Consider the following 23,420-nt stretch of genomic DNA (forward strand, 5'->3'; position numbering starts at 1 on the left):
ACGCCAACGGCCACCTACCGGATGAAGTATGAAACTTTATTCATCCGAAAAGGCCACCTGACTTCACTCAGTGGATGTCCATTTGCCGTACTGTCCTGCTGGTAGATGCCTTTTTCGCCGATGTACAGCAGTCAGCATGGGTGCATGAAACAGGCGCTTGCTACGCAGCAACGTTTGTTGAGCGGCCGCTGAGGAGCCACTGTTGGTTGCCCCTTGGTCCATGTAGGCGGTCAGTTGCTCAACAGTTGCACTTTTCTTCGCCCTTAAACATATCAATAGCCATGGTTCACCGCTGTCATCTATGGCGCGTGGTGCACTGCAGTTGCCTGGGCGCCATGCTTGGTATACGTTAACTACGGTGACATGTAAACAGTTTAAATATTTAGCTGTTTCGTAAATGTTTCCATCCTTGACTCGAAAGCCATTGATCACACGATTTTGTACGTCAGATAAATCTCTCCGTTTCCGTATTAGGACAAAGTCTTCACTGCTTGCCACCACATTCTCCCGACTAGCTTTATACACCTCTGCTGGTGATGCCGTTTTCCATCCGTGAGTGGTCAATGCACGTTGACGTCGAACGTAGGTGATGGTCACATTCATGTGACTGGATCGTGCAGTAAGGAACAGCACATGGATTTAACTTACTGTTGAAGTCTGGGGGATCAGAAGCACAAGTTATGACTAGGTAGGGAAAGGTCGTTCTAGTCCTGCTTAAGGATCGAACCTAACATTTGCCTTCAACTGTTTTGGGAAGCACTGGAGTATCTGATGCTGGAATAAGGGCCAGGTGTGATCAGCTATTAAATAACAGCTTTCGCTAGGCAGGGAGTCACAGACACAGTAGCTTAACATATGTAGGTATAACCCATTTTGATTGCGACAGTGATCACTTTGTCTCAAAATTGAGACATTTAAATTCAGCTGTGCTTCTGAATTTCCTTCTCTAGACTATCAATTAGAAACAAAATTGCAGTTTTAGTGTATACGGTGTGGCCAAAAATATGGAAACACTGTCAGAAATGTATGCCTGAACACAGATGCAGCAGATAGCGAATCCTGCAAGTAACAGTGTTGTATTTGACCACGAATGGAGCCTGTGCAATCTCCTCAACACATTGGAAGTGTCTTTCTGACCACAACAATGTCCTGTGTGGTCGTGAGTACATAGCTAAGTGATTTCGGCGTCGGCAAATTGCTGGTGCTCCTATGGTGGGTGCTTCCGTAACCAAGCTAGCCGAAGTGTGTGGTGTTTGAAGAGGGAGGGTGTCGAAGATAAATACCGAATACAGGGAAAGCAGAAATGCATCATCCACTAGGCCAGAGCACCCGAGAAAAGTGTATGTTGGGTGATCGTGATGAGTGGTTACTGAAGCAAATTCCAACGGAAAATAAGACGAAAAGAGCTTCAAAACTCATTGCAGATGTGGGTATCGCATTCGCAAATCCTGTCAGCGCCAAACCAACACGAAGGGAGGATCTTGTCCAGAATTTATGACCAGAGGGCGCCGGGCCCTCTGTTTCCCGTCCGCGCCAACAAAGCGTCCGACACAGGACGGGCCTCAGACAGCTGCAACAGATGGCGACCAAGTGGGGTGCGGACGTCCGAGGGAGCACCGGGGAAGAGACTAGCAGCGCCAGGAGGGCGCTGACGGCAAACAGAGTGCCCAGCGCCCTCTGGGCGTAAATACTGGACAAGATACTCCAGTACGGCAGTCTCAGGTAACACCTGAAGAAGGCGACGAGTTACGTGGCCGAAATATTGTGCCAGAGCGGCACAAACATCCGGCAGTAGACCCGATTATTCAACATGTCAAGATCTCGCCGGGAATGCCTGAATAGTTACAACACGAAGGGAGTTCCATTAGCTGGAAATTGCAAGGAAACTTGTAATTCCGTAACTTCAAAACGTTCTTTCAAATGCCTGTCGTTCGAAAACGTGGCGCCGAAGCCATAAAAATTTGGACTGTGGAGCAAAGGAAGAATATCCTTTGATCGGATGGCGAGGGTTCGGTGATGATTTCGGCAGCCATATCCATTGTCCCCGTGATTACTGGACCGGTTCGCATTATTGTCAAAGGATACGTGACCATTTTGGCTGATCGGGTCTATTCCATGGTACAACGTTTTTTCTGTAAGAGTGATGCCGTGTTCCAAGATGGCAGGGTCTCTGCTCACACAGCTTGCATCGCTGAGGACTGGTTAGCCACCATAAGTCAATGTTACTGAGACTTTGTTGTCTACCTTGGAGAGAAGGGTGCGTGATCGCTATCCACCTCCATCATCGGTACCTGAACGGGCCGCTATTTTGCAGGACGAATGGTGTAATACTTCCTCGAAAGCTATACAGGGCTTGTGTTTATCCATTCCAGGACTACTGGAGGCTCTTTTGAATGGAAATTGCTTTCCTGCTCCTGAGTGAGCGTGGTAATGTGTTGTGCTTTTTATGTTTACATATTTTATTCCACCAATTTATAATGAGAATGTTATTACACATCTTGATTCAAAAAGCCAACATGGAGGGGGGGAAAACCTCAGGAAAAACGATGTAATAACATAATTAGTCACGGAAGTAAACCTGAATGTTGTAGAGTTCCTGTTGTTGTTGTTGTGGTCTTCAGTCCTGAGACTGGTTTTATGCAGCTCTTCATGCTACTCTATCCCGTGCAAGCTCCTTCATCTCCCATTACCTACTGCATCCTACATGCTTCTGGATCTCTTTAGTGTATTCATCTCTTGGTATTTTTACCCTCCAAGCTACCCCCCCCCCCCCCAATATCAAATTGGCGATCCCTTGATGCCTGAGAATATGTCCTACCAACCTATCCCTTCTTCCAGTAAAGTTGTGCCACAAACTTCTCCAGAATTCTATTAAATACCTCCTCGTTAGTTATGTGTTCTACCCATCTAATCTTCAACATTCTTCTGTAGCACCACATTTCGAAAGCTTCTATTCTCTTCTTGTCTAAACTATTTATCGTCCATGTTTCACTTCCATACACGGCCACACACCATACAAATTCTTTCAGAAACGACTTCCTGACACTTAGATCTATACTCGATGTTAACAAATTTCTCTTCTTCAGAAACGATTTCCTTGCCATTGTCAGTCTACATTTTATGTCCTCTGTACTTCGACCATCATCAGTTATTTTGCTCCCCAAATAGCAAAACCCCTTTACTACTTTAAGTGTCTCATTCCGTTCAACTGCTCTTCCAAGTCCTTTGCTGTCTCTGACAGAATTACAATGTCATCGGCGAACTTCAAAGTTTTTATTTCTTCTCCATGGATTTTAATACCTACTCCGAATATTTCTTTTGTTTCCTTTATTGCTTGCTCAATATACAGATTGAATAACATCGTGGGGAGGCTACAACCCTGTCTCACTCCCTTCCCAACCACTGCTTCCCTTTCATGTCCCTCGACTCTTATAACTGCCATTTTTTTGTACAAATTGTAAATAGCTTTTCGCTCCCTTTGTGTGAAGAGTTCCTACACAAATGAAAAAATGATACCTATCAGCGCCGATAAAAACCCTCAATAAATAGTAGTAGCAGTGTCACAACTGTCCTTAATGGTGATATTTCATAGCAAACTCACATTGACGAAGCTCTGGGCATCGTCGAATGTGATGTCTCCTTGGCCGAAGTAGAAGTCGTGCAATTTCCACGTGGCGTTGATGCGTTCCTCTTCAGTTTGGAGATGCACCAAAGGCGCAACGGCCAGTTCGAAGTTGTCGTTGAAAGTCTGTAGCTTCTCGGTGTCGCTCAGGTATCCTCCATCTGAAAGTCACCGGAGATGCTATTAGATCACGTTATAGCAGAAACCAGCAAAACAAAAACGGACAGAAACGACATTAGCGGCAAGAACAAAGCTGTAACACACTGCTTTGCATGTAAATGATTTAGCTATCGAAAGGCTGTCCATCAAATTTGCAACACCCAGAAGAGCAAATAACGAGATTTTACTTTTTGTGTTTGGACAATACAGTAGGGAGAATGAATGATAAAATCTGTTGTTGATTGGAGAGTATACATAGTACAAAATTTAGCGGACAAAGCGGTAATATCAGGTAAATAGAAAGTCTCTAACCTGGCTTAGCATCGTGTAAAAACTGATGTCGTGTCAAACTGATGTCGTGTCAGTAATAAGCGTACAGCTGCGCATTCTGATTTAACTCTGGGCCAAAGTTCATCAATCATTCTAACTTCAACTAGTAACGTGTCAGTCTCTCGGCAACTCAGAACTAACTTTCTCAATGAGTGAGAGGTCGAAATTGCGTGCTTGTCTGGGAAACAGTCTAACACCACCTTATACGAAGTAATTCGGTACATCACGAACAATATGCAATCTTCCATTATCCGGAACACGGACAACGGCCTTGACACATCCGAAATGAAAGCTAACCAAATTACCAGCTTTGCGAAACAAATGGTTCAAATGGCTCTAAGCGCATTGGGACTTAACATCTGAGGTCATCGGTCCCCTAGACTTAGAACTACATAAACTTAACTAACCTAAAGACATCACACAAATCCATGCCCGAGGCAGGACTCGAACCGGCTACCGCAGCAGCAGTGCGGTTCCAGATTGAAGCGCCTAAAACCGCTCGGCCACAGCGGCCGGCTATTCGAAGCAGATGTGAGAGAGTTGTGTACCAAGTAGCACCCCATACCATCACTTCTGGTCCTGGATCCGCAACACAATGATGAAAAAATCTGGCAAGTCTCCTCGGAGGCTTCACAAATGGATACGTCCATCGTGACGCTGCATCCAGAAGCAGGACTCGTCTGAAGAGAGGAGCTGGTACCACTACGATGTGTGTTGTAAGTGGGTGCAACATTGTGCACATGGCCCCTTAGTGCCGCCATGGGAACCCACAAGAGTGGCAGCTGTGCTGACAGAAGACGTCGTTCGTGTGGATACTTACCTTGCTGCAAACAACCCCATTTCCTGACTCAAGATTTCTGAAGTGGTGGTATGACAGCGCCTGGATGAGCGTACAATCTCTTTGTCATTTCGGGCCCTAGGCACGTGGGGCCATTGGGACCATGCACTGCAATAACTTTAGTCCTCCTGAATCAGTCGGTTCCGTATCCAAATGATGGTCCCGCTACCGACGAATGCGAGGAACAAAATAGGGAAAGTACAATCCGCAGTTTCAATAAGGCACAATGCTGCAGCTGTCGCATTCTGACACGTGCCGGTAGAAGTTCCTCCTTCTTACACGAAACATAACTCGATTTCATCACGTGCCCTGTCCAGCCCTATTAAATTAGCCACTTGTCAGTAGTCTGAACAGTCACCTTTCACGGCACAGACCGCTGATAGACTTGCAGGAAGAGGGTCAGTGAGCTTCTGGAACGTACTGACAGGGATGTGGAGCCACGCTGACTTTGGTACCGTGGTCAGTTGCTCTGTATTCTCGGTTGAGGATGAGTGGCGCCATCAGCCTGATCGTGGTGATGTCACAGGGTATCGATTGGGTTTAAATCCGTGGAATTTTGTGGCCAGGGCAGCACGGTAAACTCATCCTGGTGCTCTTTGAACAACGCACGTACACAACGGGCAGTGTAACATGTTGCATTGTCCTGCTTGTGGATGCCGCCGTGCCGAGGAAAAAAAACTGCACGAATGGTTGGACATAGTCTCCAATCATAGGTGCAGTCTACTGTTGATGCATTGTGCCTTCCACAATGACGTTACCCAGGGAACACCACGGCAACTTTCCCTCGTTGCTGGTTTCGGATAGCACCATTCTGTCATTCACGTTACACATTAACTACAGCGGCAAGATGACAGTTTTAAAACTTGCCCGTTTCGGAAATTATTCTATTCTTGTCCCGAAATCTGATGCACATGCCTGTTTGGTCGTCAAATAAATCGCCTCATTTCCGCATGACTATAATGGCTGCACTGTAATCAGCGTCCCGGAGACCTGCCCCCTCCCCCCTGTCCTGATATGCTTTATACAACCTCCACTGGATAGTGCTGCAGCCTGCCCTCTGTGAAAGGTTGTTGCAAGTTGACGTCCAACATAGTCTATGGTCACATTAATCTGACTGGACCGTGAATAATACCGAATGAAAAACGGGTGCGTAATCTCCCATTATTTAGAACAGACGTATTCACTCTTAAGTATTTTGTGCTTTTTGCACTGTAATGGTAATACACTCCTGGAAACAGAAAAGAGAACACATTGACACCCGTGTGTCAGACCCACCATACTTGCTCCGGACACTGCGAGAGGTCTGTACAAGCAATGATCACACGCACGGCACAGCGGACACACCAGGAACCGCGGTGTTGGCCGTCGAATGGCGCTAGCTGCGCAGCATTTGTGCACCGCCACCGTCAGTGTCAACCAGTTTCCCGTGGCATACGGAGCTCCATCGCAGTCTTTAACACTGGTAGCATGCCGCGACAGCGTGGACGTGAACCGTATGTGCAGTTGACGGACTTTGAGCGAGGGCGTATGGTGGGCATGCGGGAGGCCGGGTGGACGTACCGCCGAATTGCTCAACACGTGGGGCGTGAGGTGTCCACAGTACATCGATGTTGTCGCCAGTGGTCGGCGGAAGGTGCACGTGCCCGTCGACCTGGGACCGGACCGCAGCGACGCATGGATGCACGCCAAGCCCGTAGGATCCTACGCAGTGCCGTAGGGGACCGCACCGCCACTTCCCAGCAAATTAGGGACACTGTTGCTCCTGGGGTATCGGCGAGGACCATTCGCAACCGTCTCCATGAAGCTGGGCTACGGTCCCGCACACCGTTAGGCCATCTTCCGCTCACGCCCCAACATCGTGCAGCCCGCCTCCAGTGGTGTCGCGACAGGTGTGAATGGAGGGACGAATGGAGACGTGTCGTCTTCAGCGATGAGAGTCGCTTCTGCCTTGGTGCCAATGATGGTCGTATGCGTGTTTGGCGCCGTGCAGGTGAGCGCCACAATCAGGACTGCATACGACCGAGGCACACAGGGCCAACACCCGGCATCATGGTGTGGGGAGCGATCTCCTACACTGGCCGTACACCTCTGGTGATCGTCGAGGGGACACTGAATAGTGCACGGTACATTCAAACCGTCATCGAACCCATCGTTCTACCATTCCTAGACCGGCACGCGAACTTGCTGTTCCAACAGGACAATGCACGTCCGCATGTATCCCGTGCCATCCAACGTGCTCTAGAAGGTGTAAGTCAACTACCCTGGCCAGCAAGATCTCTGGATCTGTCCCCCATTGAGCATGTTTGGGACTGGATGAAGCATCGTCTCACGCGGTCTGCACGTCCAGCACGAACGCTGGTCCAACTGAGGCGCCAGATGGAAATGATATGGCAAGCCGTTCCACAGGACTACATCCAGCATCTCTACGATCGTCTCCATGGAAGAATAGCAGCCTGCATTGCTGCGAAAGGAGGATATACACTGTACTAGTGCCGACATTGTGCATGCTCTGTTGCCTGTGTCTATGTGCCTGTGGTTCTGTCAGTGTGATCATGTGATGTATCTGACCCCAGGAATGTGTCAATAAAGTTTCCCCTTCCTGAGACAATGAATTCACGGTGTTCTTATTTCAATTTCCATGAGTGTATTTTACATACCGATGCATGAAACACACTTCACGTAAATTTGATATTTGTTGCATGCCGGTCTCATGGGGGTTAGCAGCGTGTTTTGAAGTATACTTCCGCTCCAAACAGACAGGATGGAAGCTGTTAAACTAAGTGAATGTCGGATGTCAGAGTGGTGACGCGGCGGTTTCCTCCTTTTATGTTGCACACTAAAGTGGATAGAAGTAAGTGATAAGGTCGTGTGAGGGCTGGGAACATCGAATCGGGCAATTTTTCTCAAATAACGATAAATTGTAAATTCATCGTTGTGGAGTGATGGCCACAAAATGGCATTTAACCAGAATAGAGTAGCGACGTTATCACTGTCGGAATTTAAAGTTCCACCGTTTCTCTCTATGATCTTGTTCAATCCAGCCAAACCAGTAAATAAAAATATTGATGCGACCTGTGACTGTCCTACAAACTTATTTAGATTTCATTACTGGAAAAGCAACGGCTTGCAGTACCACATACCTATTACCTTACAGCAGTGTCCCCCGCCCCCTCCCCCTGTAGCTGAGTGGTCAGTGCGACAGAATGTGAATCCTAAAGACCCAGTTCGATTCCCGGCTGCGTCGGATGTTTTATCCGCTCGGGGTCTGGGTGTTGACGCCCAAGTCACCGAAGTGGCGTCAAATCGAAAGACTTGCACGAACGGTCTACCTGAAAGGGGCGCTAGTCACACGACATTTACCTCACTGCAGTGCTCCTATTGTAGAGCAGTTTATTATATTAATAAATTTATTTAATTGCTGTACTTACAGAGTACGTGGCCCAAGAAAAAAGCTTTACCCAATACACATCACAGAAATATCGCCTCGCTGGAAGCAGCCATGAAAAGGAGTTTAAAGTTTTCCTAGCTTTGACCGTTCAGCTGAAACAATTACATTGAGCTGTATTACCACTAACTTGTAGCCCTCATCTACAGTCTAGAACAGTGAGTGGCGAAACTCCCACAGGTTTTCTGCAGCCTCGCTACTGCAGCCATGCAAAGTGGCTGGTATGTCGTAACGAACTGAGAAAAGATTGTTTATTTTGTATGTGGAGTGAAGAATCACATTCTAAATGCAAAAGAGGTCGCATTTCGAAACTTATTGTGGCACTATAAATATTGAGCGGTGTTTTATAATGTTCGATGAAACAAAATATTTTTCCTGTTTTAGGGAATGTGGTGTCGGTGAGAGAGACATGGAAACCCTTTCTGTTTCTTCCGAATCAAAATAGCCTTTACTGGCAGATTTGCACATGAAGTCAAAACTAAAAAAGGTGGAAAGTAGAATCGTGGTGTTCACTGATGTTCAATTATTCACTGCAAAGGATATGGGATCTTTGGGAATCAGTAATGTACCTTAAAATGGACTTATAACCCGAAACCCAGGTTGTGGAATAACATTAATAATAAAACTGTGAAACAAGGCCAATAACAGTGTTTGTTTAATCAAAGGATAGTCTTTTCATCGGTACCCGAAAGTGGACTGAAATTGGGTTTCGTGTTAAATGTAATGGAACGTTTCCTAGGTGTAAGTAAAGAAATGCACATAAATAAGAAAAAAAGTCACAGATGGACATATTCCAAGACTTAATGTTACAGCCTGCAAAGCGAATCTGGAAGGTATATATACATTTTGATTCTTGGGAAGTAGAACAGATCAACATGATAGGTACATGCTGTGCGCAGAAGTAAAGACAATAGCAAAAAATCTTTTATAAGGATACAGAGCGGTTAGTGTTCAAGCATATGAAAATCGTACCTAGTTTTTTATCTAGTGAAATGAGTCTGAAATCCGTGAAGAAATTAGCGAAATGAACTACAATCAGAGCGCAACATCAGAAATTACGTGACTAATGCATCGATATACTCATAATCATTTCCATTTGAAAACTCATCAGGTCACAACGCATTACTCATGTTAACGGATTTTCGAAGATGCGGCTACGTCTTGGCTCCGGTGAACCATATATATGACATTAGACTCAGATTTTATAATTATCTGTTAAGATTAGCAGAGGTGCCATAGTTTGATTTCATTCTCCTATTTATACTCGATATATCACCGCTCCGTTTAGTGACTGGGAAACATGGAAGGAACAATACTGTAAGTACACTGACTGAAAAAATCGCAACGCCAATGCTAGAAACGTAGAGTAATGAAAGTTCGGGAACACATATTTTGTCTTGGAACCATATTTAAGTGATTAACATTGTAAGGTCACAGGTTAAAGAAAGTATGAGATAAGCCATCACAAATGTGAAATGCTGGTACACGACTAACCAGTGTGAGAGATGACCTTTGTCGTTTAGCCCCTTTAAACAACAAAAAAACCAATAACTGGTGTAGTCGTCAGGCTGTTGAATACAAGCATGCAAACTAGCATGCGTTGTGTGGCATGGGTTAGGGATGTCAGTTTCTGGAATTAAATTCTTTGCCTGTTGCGCTTGATAGGTCAATACAGGGACGGTTAATGCTGGTTTTCGATGACACTGGAGTTGTCACCCGATGATGTCCCATAGTTCTTCGAGTGGGGACAGAGATATTGATCGAGCGGGCTACGGTAACGTGTCGACAGTGTGTAGAGTATGTTGCCTTGTAACAGTGGTATGTGGGTAAGCTTACTCCTGTTGAATAACACCCCCTGGATTGCTGTTCATAAATGGCAATACAACAGCTCGCATCCCCAGACTGACTTACAAATTCGCACTCAGGGTATGTGGCATAACCACGAGAGCACCCCTGCTGCCATAGGAATTTGCACTGAAGACCACAACTCCAGAGGCGTGTCCACTGCAGTTTCGTTGCAAGCCCACAGCTGGTGCCGAGGCGGAACTAACTTTCATCGGAAAACACAACAAATCTCCAACCCCCCCCCCCCCCCCCCCTCTTGTTTGACACCACTGAAGTCGCAGATGGTAGTGATTTGGGGTCAAAGAAATGCACTCTATAGGTCGTTTGGCTCGGAGCTGTTCCCGAAGTAACTGATTTGTAACTGTTCGTTGTGTCACTTTAGTGGCATCCGCTCCTCAGATAGCTGTTGGAGATGCAGCACGATTCACCAGAGCCATACGCCGAACAAGATGGTCTTGTCTCTCAGTAGTACCACGAGGCCATCCGGAGCGCAAACTTCTTGCGCCCGTACATTCTTGTGACCATCGCTGGGAGCAATCGTGTACAGTGGCCACAGCCATGCTAAGTCTTTCTGCAGTATCGCAGAAGGATCATCCAGCTTTCTTAGCCCTCGTACACGTTTTCATTCAAACTCTTCGTCGCTTTAAAGACATTCTTGACTAATATCACCTCACTTCTTCCGCCCTCGTATATGGTACCTGCGACTTTCTCATATCTCAAACACATGTAAAGTATATACGCAGAGTGAAACTACTGTATCGTGCGAACAAGACAGAGCCAGGGCAAAAATACCACAGGCGCAAAGATGCGAGCTGGTGCCAGTGCCATAGAGACTCGGCACTAGCGCAAAAACCATCAGCGCCACGGGTGGCGCTGAGGATGAAGATTTCGACTTCGCCTCGTCCAATTGCCGGACGAGTACAATCCGTCAATGCCCCGACGACAGTGGACAGGTACCTACTCAGGAGACAGAAGAGCAGCTCTCGCCCACTTGGTTTAGAACACCGTCAGGGGCTAATCCGTCTCCGTAACGTAGCGGTAACGTTACCGACTACCATGCAGGGGGCCCGGGTTCGATTCCCGACCGGGGACTGGGAGTTGTGAGTCTTTCATCTTCAATTTCGTCATCATTGACTCGCAAGTCGCCGATGTGGCGTCACCTAAGAAGGACTTGTAACACGGCCGCCCAACTCCACAGCATAGGGCCTCCCGGCCAACAACGCCATACGATCATTTCCATGACCGTCAAGGGCTGACGTAGCCAGGGAATGTCGCTTAGTGAACTCTTACAAGTGAACAGACAGTTGTTGTAAATTGCATATCCTATGTACTGTGAAGTTTACCTACGACTGTTTGCACTTAGCCATTGAGGACATTTTTGTGTTATATTACATGCAGTGTTGAAGACTTCATTCTTCAACAAGTCAGAAAGATAAGTCAACCTTTTGAACTCATTTGTGTGACTTTGTTACTAATTTGTTGGAGTGTTGTACAACCTCCGTTCTCCTGGTCTGTTACCCGACGCTAGGGCATAGCTGTGTAATAGTGGCAGGGAGAAATTGTCTTAGCGGTGTGCTGCACCAGAAGCCGTTTCACGATCTCACATACTCGGCCTACAATAACAACAATGGCAACTCGGTCTCCACAGCAGAAGCGGCGAGGCCTTTACAGAAACTGACGACGAAGTGTACAGAATAAACGACGAATGAAAATTTGTACCGAGGATGGGATTCTAACCTGGGTCTCCTGCCCACTAGGCAGATATGCAAGTCACTACGCTTGTGGGTTTGCACAACTGCGCGGACGCATCCTACTCAATCGAAATTATCATTCATATCTCAACCCAATGGCTATTCCCACTCTACACTAACAGCATTGCAGAGTCTCTCCAGCGATATTGTAATCCTGCTTGAAACCCAGGAATAGTTGCTTTAATTAGTTGAAATTATATGCTTCCAGAGACCTTTTCAAGTCTCGAAAATTTGTACTACAGATGTCTGAGGCATAAAAATGTCTCTAATTGCATTTGATTAAAGACCATACGCCTGGGTTTCAGGCAGGATCTCTCGTTTGATTCGGTGATAAAGTGCTATACCAATACAGTTGGTGAATATCTGTAATGACGTTCGAGTTTAGGGAAGAATATTAAGTGGACTGAACCATGAATTAGAATCTGCATTTGGGAGGAAGGTGTGCTCAGGTACTTCATGCAGTTGTGCAAAGCCACTATAAAAGGGTGGCGTAGTGGTTACCACAACTGACAAGGTGAGAAGGAGACGTGGGTTCGAATCGCACCCTTGCTACTCCGCGCCGGGTAGCCAAGCGGTGTAGGGCGCCTTGCCCCGGTTCGTGCGGCTCCACCCTTCGGAGGTTCGAGTCCTCCCGAGGGAATGGGTGTCTGTGTTATCCTTAGCGTCTGCTAATTCAAGTTAGATTAAGTAGTGTGTAAGCTTAGGGACCTATGACCTCAGCAGTTTGGTCCCGTAAGACGTTACCACAAATTTTCAAATTTCAACCTAGCTGTAAATTTTCATTCATCGGTTGAGTCTGCATATATACATCAAATATGTTTAATACTTGAAAATGCCTCTGGAACCATATTTTTTTCACTTGACTGAAGCACTTATGCCTTGGTTCCAGGCAGGATCCCCCGTTTCGTTCGGTGCTGAGGCGACCTTCCAGTACAAGCGGACAGCCTTTGCGATACTATTCGAATGTAAAGGGAAACACCAAGTGGGCTGAAGCCTGAATGATAATCTGGATTGAGGTGGGAGACGCCTTCAGATAGTGTAGTTGTACAAGGTCAATATTATTAAAATAACAATTTGTCTGTTGATATCATGCCTTTCTTTTGCTGCTACGAGCCAGGCTCCTGTAGAAATACCATCGCTCCAGCTTCAACAACAGGTCACATTCCTTTTTTGTCTATAGTTTTGCAAATATTTGTCGTAGACTGTGCTCCTCATAATGATTGTAGCGATACATTTCCGACCTTCGGTTACATGGCTGATTTTCCTTGTTCGAAGTTCCCCAGCTTCCTCTACTTTTGTTAATAATTTTTGTTAAATTTTACCATCGAGGTGCCATAGTGTTCAGAACACTGGACTCGAATCAGGCAGGACGGCGGTTGAAATCCATGTCTGGCCACATTGATTTAGGTTTCACGTGGTTTCCCTAATCGCATCAGGCAAGTGCCGGGATGATTCCTTTGAAATGACACGACCGGTTTCTTTCCCCATCCGTTCCTTATCCGACCTTGTGCTCCGTCTCATATAACCTCGTTGTCGTCGGGGCGCTAAACACTGATCTCTTCCTCCTCCTGCATGCTACTAGTTTTTTCTTCGTCTTCTATATGGCCAGAAGTCTTGTGACACCCCGTAACATAGGACATTTCGGCCATAAATGTAATCGCAGACGTAATTGATCACATTGTCGTCAATTAATCATCTACATTAAATTAATACTCCCCGGCCACCTGACGGCATGTGACAGAGAATAATTCTGGTAATACTAACTGATCCTCCCTTCCCTATTCGACTAGCGAATGCGCGTGGCGTGAATGACTGTCGGTAAGCATCTGTATTAGCTCCAATTTCTCCAATTTTCTCATTGTGGTTGTTTTACGAATGTATATGGGAGGACGTAATATGTTTTCCGTCTCGTCTCGAAAGGAACTCTCCGAAACTTCAAAGGTAAACCTCTCCTCTGTTGTACGCAACGCCTCTCTTAGACCATCTGCCGCTAGAGCTTCTAAGTATCTCGGTAACACTCTCGTTTGACCAAACGATCCCGTGACCAAAAGCTCTGATCTTCGTTGGGCTTTCTATCCCTCTCTTTCTCTCCCTCCCTCCCCCCACTCTCTCACTAACGCTCTCTCTCTCTCTCTCTCTCTCTCTCTCTCTCTCTCTCTCTCTCTCTCTCTCCATCTATCTCTCTCTCTCTTCCTCTCCTATTAGCGTGGTAAGGATCAAAGGCTAACGAACATTACTCAAGGATCAGCAGAACAAGCGCCCTGTAAGCGAATTCCGTCGTGAGTGAGTTGCATTTCCTTAAGATCCTTCCTACGACTCTCAGTGCGGCATTTGATTTTCGTACTATTTGTTTTATGTGGCCATTTTACCTAATGTCTGTGTGGATAATTACTCCTGCGTCATCAATATGTATGCTCGATACATTACATTTACTGACGTTCAGAGTTAACTACCAGAGCCTATATATCATTCTACAAATCGACGCTGTCTTCTGGCTTGGTTACTTTCTTAAAGAACTCCCGACGCTTGCTACTATATCATTTATAAACTGTACTATCTCATTTCCTTGGGTCATTTTCGAAATAATCTTTAAATCTCGATTTTTGTTCCATACAGAGCGATGTTTTGAGTTCTTTCTGCAAGGAAGTCTTGAGTCCAGTTGTAAATATGATCCAGTATTCGGTGAGCTCTTGATTTTTTTTTTCAGGAAACGGCAGTGCGGGGAGATGTCCAAAGTCTTTCTGATGTCAAGGAATACGAGATCTATCTGAACGCCGTTGTATACGTCGCTATTGATCTCACGGATGAACAGAGCGACCTAAGTTTCAAATGGTTCGAATGGCTCTGAGCCTAGAACAGCTAGACCACCGCGGCCAGCAGCTAAGTTTCGCGAGATCTCTGTTTGCGGAATCCATGTTCATTTTTGAAGAGGAGATTTCGTTCTCCAAAAACGGAATGATTTTTGCTCGTGAAAGATGTTCCATGATTTTATACTATACTGAGGTCAGTGAAATAAGCATCTGTCCTATGACCTTCTTGGAAGCAGGAGTGACCTGCGCTTTTTTTCCAGTCACTAAGTACCTACGATTGACTGCTTCTAGAAGTGGAGCAAGTTCTTTCGCATAGTCTTTGTAGGATCTTACAGGTATCTCATTTGGTCTTGACGACGGTCTATTATTAAGCAATTGTAGTTGCCTTTTGGTTCCGCCATCGGTTATCTTAATATGTGCCATTTCCATGTTCGTATGATGATTGAGAGGAGGGGCCGTTTTACAGTCTTCAGCAATGGAACCGTTTAGGAACACCAACTTCAGTATTTCGACCTTCTCTCATTTAACCTCCGTTTCGCTAACGCTATGGTGCATGTTACATCGCTTTTATCAGACCACGCGAAACGTTCATGACTACTTGTTCTTCCTGTTCTTCGAGTACTCCCTCGTTCGTTCATTAAAGGCTCTCTTCTTTCTTCAGTCCACTTCGGCTTTTGGGCTTTAGGTGCTGTTTTCTATGACATCACTTGCCACTTTTGCACCTGGTGTCTATAGACGCCTTTGACCACGACACCCGCTGAATCTATCGGATTGCTTTCCAGATCAATTCTGATTTGTGTTATCCGGGGTGTAGTGGTCCTGAGTCCCTGGAAGTACCTGAGGATTCTGTTGGCTATTCTGGTCTGTGGGAGTCTGCTGATGTGTCCATAAAATTTTATTCGCCTCTTTCTATTGTCCGCTGCGCTGTTGGAGAACTTCTCTGTGGTGTCCTTTGAGTGACGTCTATCTCCCACATCCCTGTGTTTTGGTCCAAAATTTTTCCTAATGATTTTTCTTTCATGTGTGAGAATATTCTCAAGGTCAGCCTTTGTGTGTAAAATCAGTGTCTCACTGGCGTTTTGCGCCTCAGGTTTCATTACAGTGTTGCATTGGCGAATTTTGGTGCAGGTGGACAGACTTTTGTTGTTGTAAATACCCTGTGATTTGTACATGGTTGTCTTCATTTTCAATAACCTAGTGTTCTAGGCAATTTACCCCTTTCCTGTCGGTTCGAGCACTTCACCTAGGTACTTTAAGTGTGTGACCCTGTTAATCTTGTCATTTTTATGTTCGGATTTGGTATATTTAATTTCGTGCAGAAGAACAGAGTTTTATGAAAAGAGATCTGTAGCCCATTAATTATATATATGGTGTCTGTTCTTTTGTACATGATGGGCGTAACGAGGCTAACGAGCCGGGGCACTATTTCTGTAGTGTGTGACGTAAGTTGAAAATTTGTGTCTGATATGGGGGTGTGCTAGGATAGTCCATGTAGTTGCAGCGACCACTGTGTCCAAATGACATAGTGGTCAGCGCATTTGCCTAGTGAGCAGGAGATACGGGTTCGAAAGTCAGTCTGGAACAAATTTTCAACTTGTACCATAATATAAGACAAAGATCAGAGGCTGGTAATATCTGTAATTCTCTTGTGTCGTTATTGCAGCATCAAAGAGATGAACAGACATCACATATACCTCGACACAGACAAGAGAACGGAAGTAAAACCAAGAATTAATCAATAAAACCACATCAAAATGTCCATTAATTCACAGTCGTTTATCGCACGAAAATTGGAATATGAAGCATCTCAATAACATACGTCATCAAATTATTTTATGAAATTTTAATATTAGAGAAAATTTAGATTTTTTTAACATCACCCATGTCATCTTCTTGTAAACCCACTTCAAATAATTATAAATACTGATTCTATATAAAAATACTGGCGATCTTTGAGGAACACCATTTAAAATTGCAGCCTATGTCATTTCTATGTTGGTATGTCCCCTCAACTAACAAGAATGTTACTGAGAAAGTATTTCAACATATACACAATTGCATAGTTAATATTTTTACCCTTTAAGTACAACAGCCTTGGAGAAAAGAAGAAGATTGCTGTGCGCTATTAAAACTAGATTTGTGTCTGTTACGCCGGTCTGGTAAAAAATTGGTCTATGATTTTAAGTTGGGTGCACGTGAATCATATTTTCATGTAAGCAAAATCATGTTAGACTGTTTGTTATTTTACAAAATATATACGTAATATGGGAACGGTGTAAATGCAAGTCTTTTAACTAACGTGATTATATCAAAATAGGCCACTAATTTTCAAATAGCGAATAGTTTTGGATCCCTCACATAAGCAACTCAGTACAAAGGTAAATATCTACAGCTATTGTACACTTAGAAATTTTTGTGCTTGTGATAAGATACTGATTTAACGTTCACAATTCCACAGCGAGCAGACCCCTTGGAGACAAATAAATAGGGAGACATCTACAGGGTGGTTGTAGTTAAACTTGAGAGAGCCGCCATTAAAAACGAGTAATCACAGAACAATAGCTTTATGTGGAAATATTTACAAGGGCATGCGAAAGAGAAATAACGAATAAATCATTGAAATAAAAATCTTTGACTTTTCACACGAGAAGGTAACATTTGTTAATTGCATATCCCATTTACATTGCAGGCTACAAACATTGCACAAGATGAGGACCACCTCCATCTACAACAGCCTGAAACCGCAATAGAGATACGATCTCACAACTGCTCACAGCACTTTTCGAACTGTGAAACATTGACTGTTCAGTTGTCATGATACAGGTTGTGCACTGCTTGAAGATCGCACATTGCATACAGCATTATAATCCATGACAACTGTGCTGGCGTAAGCTGTCCCCAGTACACCGGTCGATAAAGATGTAGCAAGAAGATCGATAGTAGGCACTGGATCAAGCACGCCTATTGGAGGACAGGCCAAAGATAGACTCGCAAGCAAAATGCCGCCAACGTCCTCTCGACGGCAAGCATTTAGATCGAAATTACAATGAAATCCAGAATTTAGCTGCTAACAGCCGTTCGTAAATATCAACGGGGACAATTGAAAAGGTGTGCCCCACCTGGGACTTGAAACCGTGATCTCCTGCTAACACGGCAGACCCTGTCTCCGTACGAGCCATCGAGGACAGAGAGGCTAGGGCGACTGCAGGTACTTACTACATTTGTAGTGACTCAGGCCACTGCACTCATTACTCGCAGCAGTCAATCTACCGATTCCCGTAATAGTTCGGGCAATATGAGTGCATCCTTCATGAAGAAGATCATTGGCCGGTAAGTCTTATGTATATGAAGATGGTATCTGTTCTCTTGAACATGTCAGATACCATCTTTATATAGTATTTAGATCGTAGCTGCTGACCGGAGGGTCTCATTCACTAGCGCTAGCACAGTCGCTTAGTCACTAGCTCAGTCACTGACGCACCAACTAGCACTCCAGTTTGCCGTCTGTCATTCATCGAATAGCCGGACTTGTACCCTGTTAAAGATAAGTAGCTTCCTGTTCATGTAAATAATGAACTTTGTTACTACATGTGTGCTGTTGTCTTGGAGAAAGAGGATACCAGCCAATGAACAACATCCTCTCCCTTGATTCCTGTGGCACAATACTCTACAGAATACAAAATCAACAGTGAATTTTTCAACAATTGGTAGCGCAACAGGTCGTCGGCCTCTCCCAGGCGAAATTACCAAATCACCAGTTAATTTGAACTTCAGAATCATGTTTTCAAACCCGGCGCGGAAAGAGGATCGCCCCGTATTCCTGTAATGTGTCGATACTTAGAAGGAACAGCAACACTATTCGTGTTATTTTGATAAACCACCTTTACGAGTAAAGTCCTGCTGACCTTGTCCATAAACATGTTGACTCTGTGCAACGCAACTCGATAACACACTACTAACAAAGCAAAATCCTGCAGAGCACAGTCTGAACATTTCCTATAAAGTTAGGTAGCCATACGGTAAATAGTTTTTCACCTACATTGGCTCAAGTAGCGAATATTTTATTATAAGCACCCTCTATTCAACGTAGTATTTTTTGTTGAGGCAGAAATTTGTTGTTAAATGGCACATTTCAGTGTAGCGCCCTTCGGTGCGCCGACCTCCACCTAAAACCCATTCTAGAGCATTTATAATGTATATGTCTTCCTATTGATTTGCTCCGTGGAATCCGCTCAATATGAGTTGGAAATACGCTGTAAATTGACTTGTGACTAAAACTTTTCACTACTAGTGAAGTGAGTTACAGAGTACGTTCTACTAGCAGTGTGCAAATTTTCGCCCAGTGGTCTGATTAGGAATTTTCTTACAATTGTAAAGTCAGGTAGCTACAGATTTCAAATCAGTGATCCAGGAATCATGGATAATTTCTCTTACTTGGCGAATAATACTATCTCATTAGCAGTGGATAAGGTAAATTGTAATCCACCAATAAAATATTTTCCTTGCCGGCTCTGTGGTAATTAGTCTGCGTAGGGAAATTACGTTCTTCGTGTTACATCTTGGCCACATGTATCACAGTAGTGAATGATACTTGATGACTTGGAAGCAGAAGGCACACGAAAAGTTCAGTGCTATCCGCGTCCTCATCTAGATACTACGCGACACACACCTTAGTGGAAGCATGAGTATTTAGCAGAGGAAGCATTCTTCTCAGCAAATCCACAGCTAAATCGCTGCTCTACACCCGATAGTTTCAAAGACCCGTACTGGGAAGTTACCGAGATGCCACGGTACCTTAGATACTGTAGCTCAGTTTTCACGACCACTCAATGATTTCTGTTTTACTATTGTGCATTCATAGTCCGAAATATCATCGCCGGAGTACGTTACCACAGCAATGGAACGTGACATCGTCTTGAGAGGGCACTAGGTTGGTGGATGCATTTTGACAGAGACTTACCCACAACGAACCCCACTCCTTCTCCAGAGGTGCCTCCAGTGAGCACGGGAACCCTGTTGAAGCGGCCTTCCTTCAGTACTTTGATCGGATGCTCCGTCACTACAGCGTCCTCCACCTCGGGCTCGATGACAGGACTGAATGGCAGGTGGTTTATCTTAAACTTTTCCTGAAACGTGAGCATGACGGGCCATTTTGATTTTCGTGGGAGTAAGAAAAATGTTCAAATGACGCGTAAGGTCAAGCAAGGAGACAGTCGAACATAACACACACACACACACACACACACACACACACACATACATACATACAACATAAAAACTGTATTTTAGAGATAAGTAGAAAAACTTGTGTGTAGACTGAACAACATCGGGGATAGGTTACAACCCTGACCCACTCGTTACTGAACTGCTGCTACTTTTCATGTCCTTTGAGTCTACAACTGCATGCTGGTATCTGTATTAGTTGTAATTAAACTCTCGCTCCCTGTACCTTCATAATTTACAAGAGTGCATTTCAGTCATCACTATCGAAAACTCTCTTTACATCTACAAAAGGTTTGCCTTTCTTCAACCTATCTTCTGGTATAAATAGGATCAATACTGTCCTGAGTGTTCCATTTTTCAATAACCCTAAGTAATCTTCCCTGATCTCGGCATCCACCACTTTTTCCACTCTCCTGTAAACAGTTCGAGTCAGTATTTTTCAGTCATGTCTTAGTAAACGGATGGTTAGTTATTATTCACACTGTCAGCACATGTCTTCTTTGGAATCGGAATCATTACATTCTTCTTAAAGTCGGGGTGCATTTCGCCTGTCACATCTCTAGGACACCACGTGGCACAGTTTTGTTACGGCTGTCCCTCCGAAGGTTCTTCATAATTCTGAGACAGTGTCATCTAGTCCATTTAAGTCTTTCAGTACTCTGGCAAATTCCTCTCGCAGTATCATATCTTATCTTCATATAGGTCCTCTTCCCTTTCTACAATATTGTATTAAGGTTCAATTCACCCGGTGTAACTCCTCTATACACTTCTTACACCTTTGAACTTTCCCTTCTTTGCTACGAGCTGGCTTCCTGTCGAAGCTCTTGCTATTCATGCTCATGTTTGTTTTCCTCCATCTGTGTCTTTAATTTTCCTATAGGGGGCACCTGTCTCTGCCCCAGTTATGCATAGGTTTACTGCTTTGCATATGTGCTCCAGCCATTCCTGCTTAGCCGTTTTGCAGTGTTTGCCAATATCAGATTTTAAAAGCCTGTATTCCCTTTCACCATCTTGATGTGATAATTTTTTAAATTGTCACCTTTCGTCAATAAAAACAACTCTCGCATATCAACGATTTTCAACTGTGCCATGTATTTTTACCTAGTGGGGCTTCCTACTTTTGTACCGTCCCCTCAGCTTCAGTTCGTAAACACATACCTTCCACTGACAGTCTCAAATCTTATTTCCAAATCTCTGTCTTATCCGACTAGTTAATCAGGGTTCTACGGAATTTACCAATCAAGAACTTACAAAATATTGAAACACGTGTAGGTTCAATCATCACTTTCTTCTGAAAGGATTTGTATTTCCAGACCTCAATAAAACATGATACCACTGATGATGGCACAAATATGTCGAAACATGTTTGGGTATCAAAAGTAATGTTAGATATTCAGTGTATCCCTGAAGTACTGGAGGACAAATTACCGTAGTCTTTTGGCAGTAGCCGCACTACTTACTACTTTCTGTGTAGTTCGGTCCAGAGATGACGATAAATCTATGTTGAAGTTGTAAAGGCTTCACACAAAGAAATTTTCATTTTCAAGGCTTTCTTTCCAAAGATTTGCATACTTCTACTAATAAATAAAATTTTTGTGTGTTGGTCTTTTGATTGGTTTGTCTTCTTATCTAAATTTATATTTGCAATTCTGTTTCTTTTTTCGACATATACTTACTTGAGAAATGACAGGACCACAGTTTAAAAAATGTGTGCTCAGTTTTTATCGTGATTTTGACAGAAATCTGTTAAAAGTGTAGGCCTAAATCCACATATAGATCTGAAGTGAATGAAGTTCTCCGAAACGAAATGCATGAAACACGCGATAATTTCAGTGAAGATGTGATAACATGAGATGACACGTAAACTATGGAACCATTAGATAATGTGAGAACCCTTCTACACCTGACTCAGACTTCCACTGTCACAGAGGTTTCCACGAAAAATTCTCCCAATTATGTGTTGTTTTATATTTTAACTTCGAATTTTTCTCATTTTAAAGACTATCAGTCTATAATGACGACTTGATAAAAATAAAGAAAACGTTAAGGCAACGTCCCAGACGCTAACGCTTTTGAGGGAGCTTTCGTTAATTTTATTAACCAATTTCACATGTCATGCCCCGTTTAGGCATAGATTTTATTGGTCTCACAGTGCAAGTTGTTTTACAATTTCTCAGTTTTAGAGAGTCGACTTTTCAAATAAACTTTACATTTCTTTTCATCTTTTGTATCCTGACACTGCATAACAAACACCTATCATTGTAATGCTCCTTTAATCTTTATTACAAATATGATGATGCCTGGAAAAGTCTGTACAATGGAAGAAATACACTGCCAGAAAAAATGCAGCACCCTCAAGGACTGTGTTCAGTGACACCAGACTACAATGTGTGCGTACTAAGGAGCTGTAGTGTTAGTGATTAAGTTGTCACGGTCATCGGTAATCAGATGGCGTTCAGACAAGTACCTGTACACCCCCTATTTTTGCTCTTAAGGCAATACATTTTCCTTGTTTAGAGGGGAGAAGTGCTCGCATCATTAATTCTAGCGTACAACCATGCCCCACTGACGAGTGGGCAGTCTTCTTGATCAGTTTCAAGCCATTTGAACGACGTCGCATTGTATGCCTGTAGGAAGCTCGATGAACGTATCGACGGAATGCTACGCATGTTGAGCACAGCGTATGACCAATGGGCTGTGGAACAAACCCACACCTGTAGACCAGGTTTCTGACGTCCGTGTAGTACAGATGCTCTTCCAGATCCACCCACTCTGCGAAGAGAGATCGCAGAGCGAACACTACGAAGGGACGAAATCCGCGTACATGTTGCACTTGCTGTGATATCATGAACCAGAGTGAACCGTCTGCTTCCAGAAGGATTACGATAACGTACGACTCAATTCAGGCTCTCACTGACACCACGACACCACGTAGAGTGGCTGCGCTCGTGTCGTGACAGAGTTAATTCCGGAGTTGAATTGAGCTCTGTTGTCTTCGGTGATGAGAGTAGGTTGTGGACGTAAGCGTGACGGTCGTGTATAGCGTAGACCTGGTGAGCTGCCTATTCGTGAGTGCATTTGTCCACAAGACACGTTCCGTACAAGGCTTCGTAGTGTAGGGGGAACTTGCGTCCACATCTGTCGTTTCTGCAGGGTAAAGTGACCAGGAGTCGCTACATTGTACAGTCTGTTATCCCCGTGCTACTAACATGTTTTCAGCGGGAAAGTGATGTGCTTTTTCAGCAAGTCAGTGTAGTCCATATACGGCTGCTGTGGCATAGTATGCTGTTTATCATGTACAACCGTCCCGGCCAGCAAGAACACCAGATCCCATGCCAACTGAAAGCGTATGGACAAAATAAAGCGGAAACTTACCGTTCTCGAGGCCCTGCAAGAA

General features: G+C 44.3%; 1 protein-coding gene across 1 annotated transcript in view; it reads right to left on the reverse strand.

Annotated features, from left to right (window-relative positions):
* LOC126282404 (cholinesterase-like) overlaps window positions 1-23,420 on the reverse strand; it is a 45,736-nt gene that overhangs the window by 18,712 nt on the left and 3,604 nt on the right. Inside the window, exons 3-4 of the mRNA XM_049982062.1 lie at window positions 19,761-19,926; window positions 3,602-3,783 (exon numbers count right to left, since the gene is read on the reverse strand). Coding sequence (XP_049838019.1) covers window positions 3,602-3,783; window positions 19,761-19,926 — 348 coding nt within the window. The remainder of the gene's footprint in view (window positions 1-3,601; window positions 3,784-19,760; window positions 19,927-23,420) is intronic.

The sequence above is a fragment of the Schistocerca gregaria genome, chromosome 7, assembly GCF_023897955.1.
Source record: "Schistocerca gregaria isolate iqSchGreg1 chromosome 7, iqSchGreg1.2, whole genome shotgun sequence".
NCBI classification, from domain to species: Eukaryota; Metazoa; Arthropoda; class Insecta; order Orthoptera; family Acrididae; genus Schistocerca; species Schistocerca gregaria.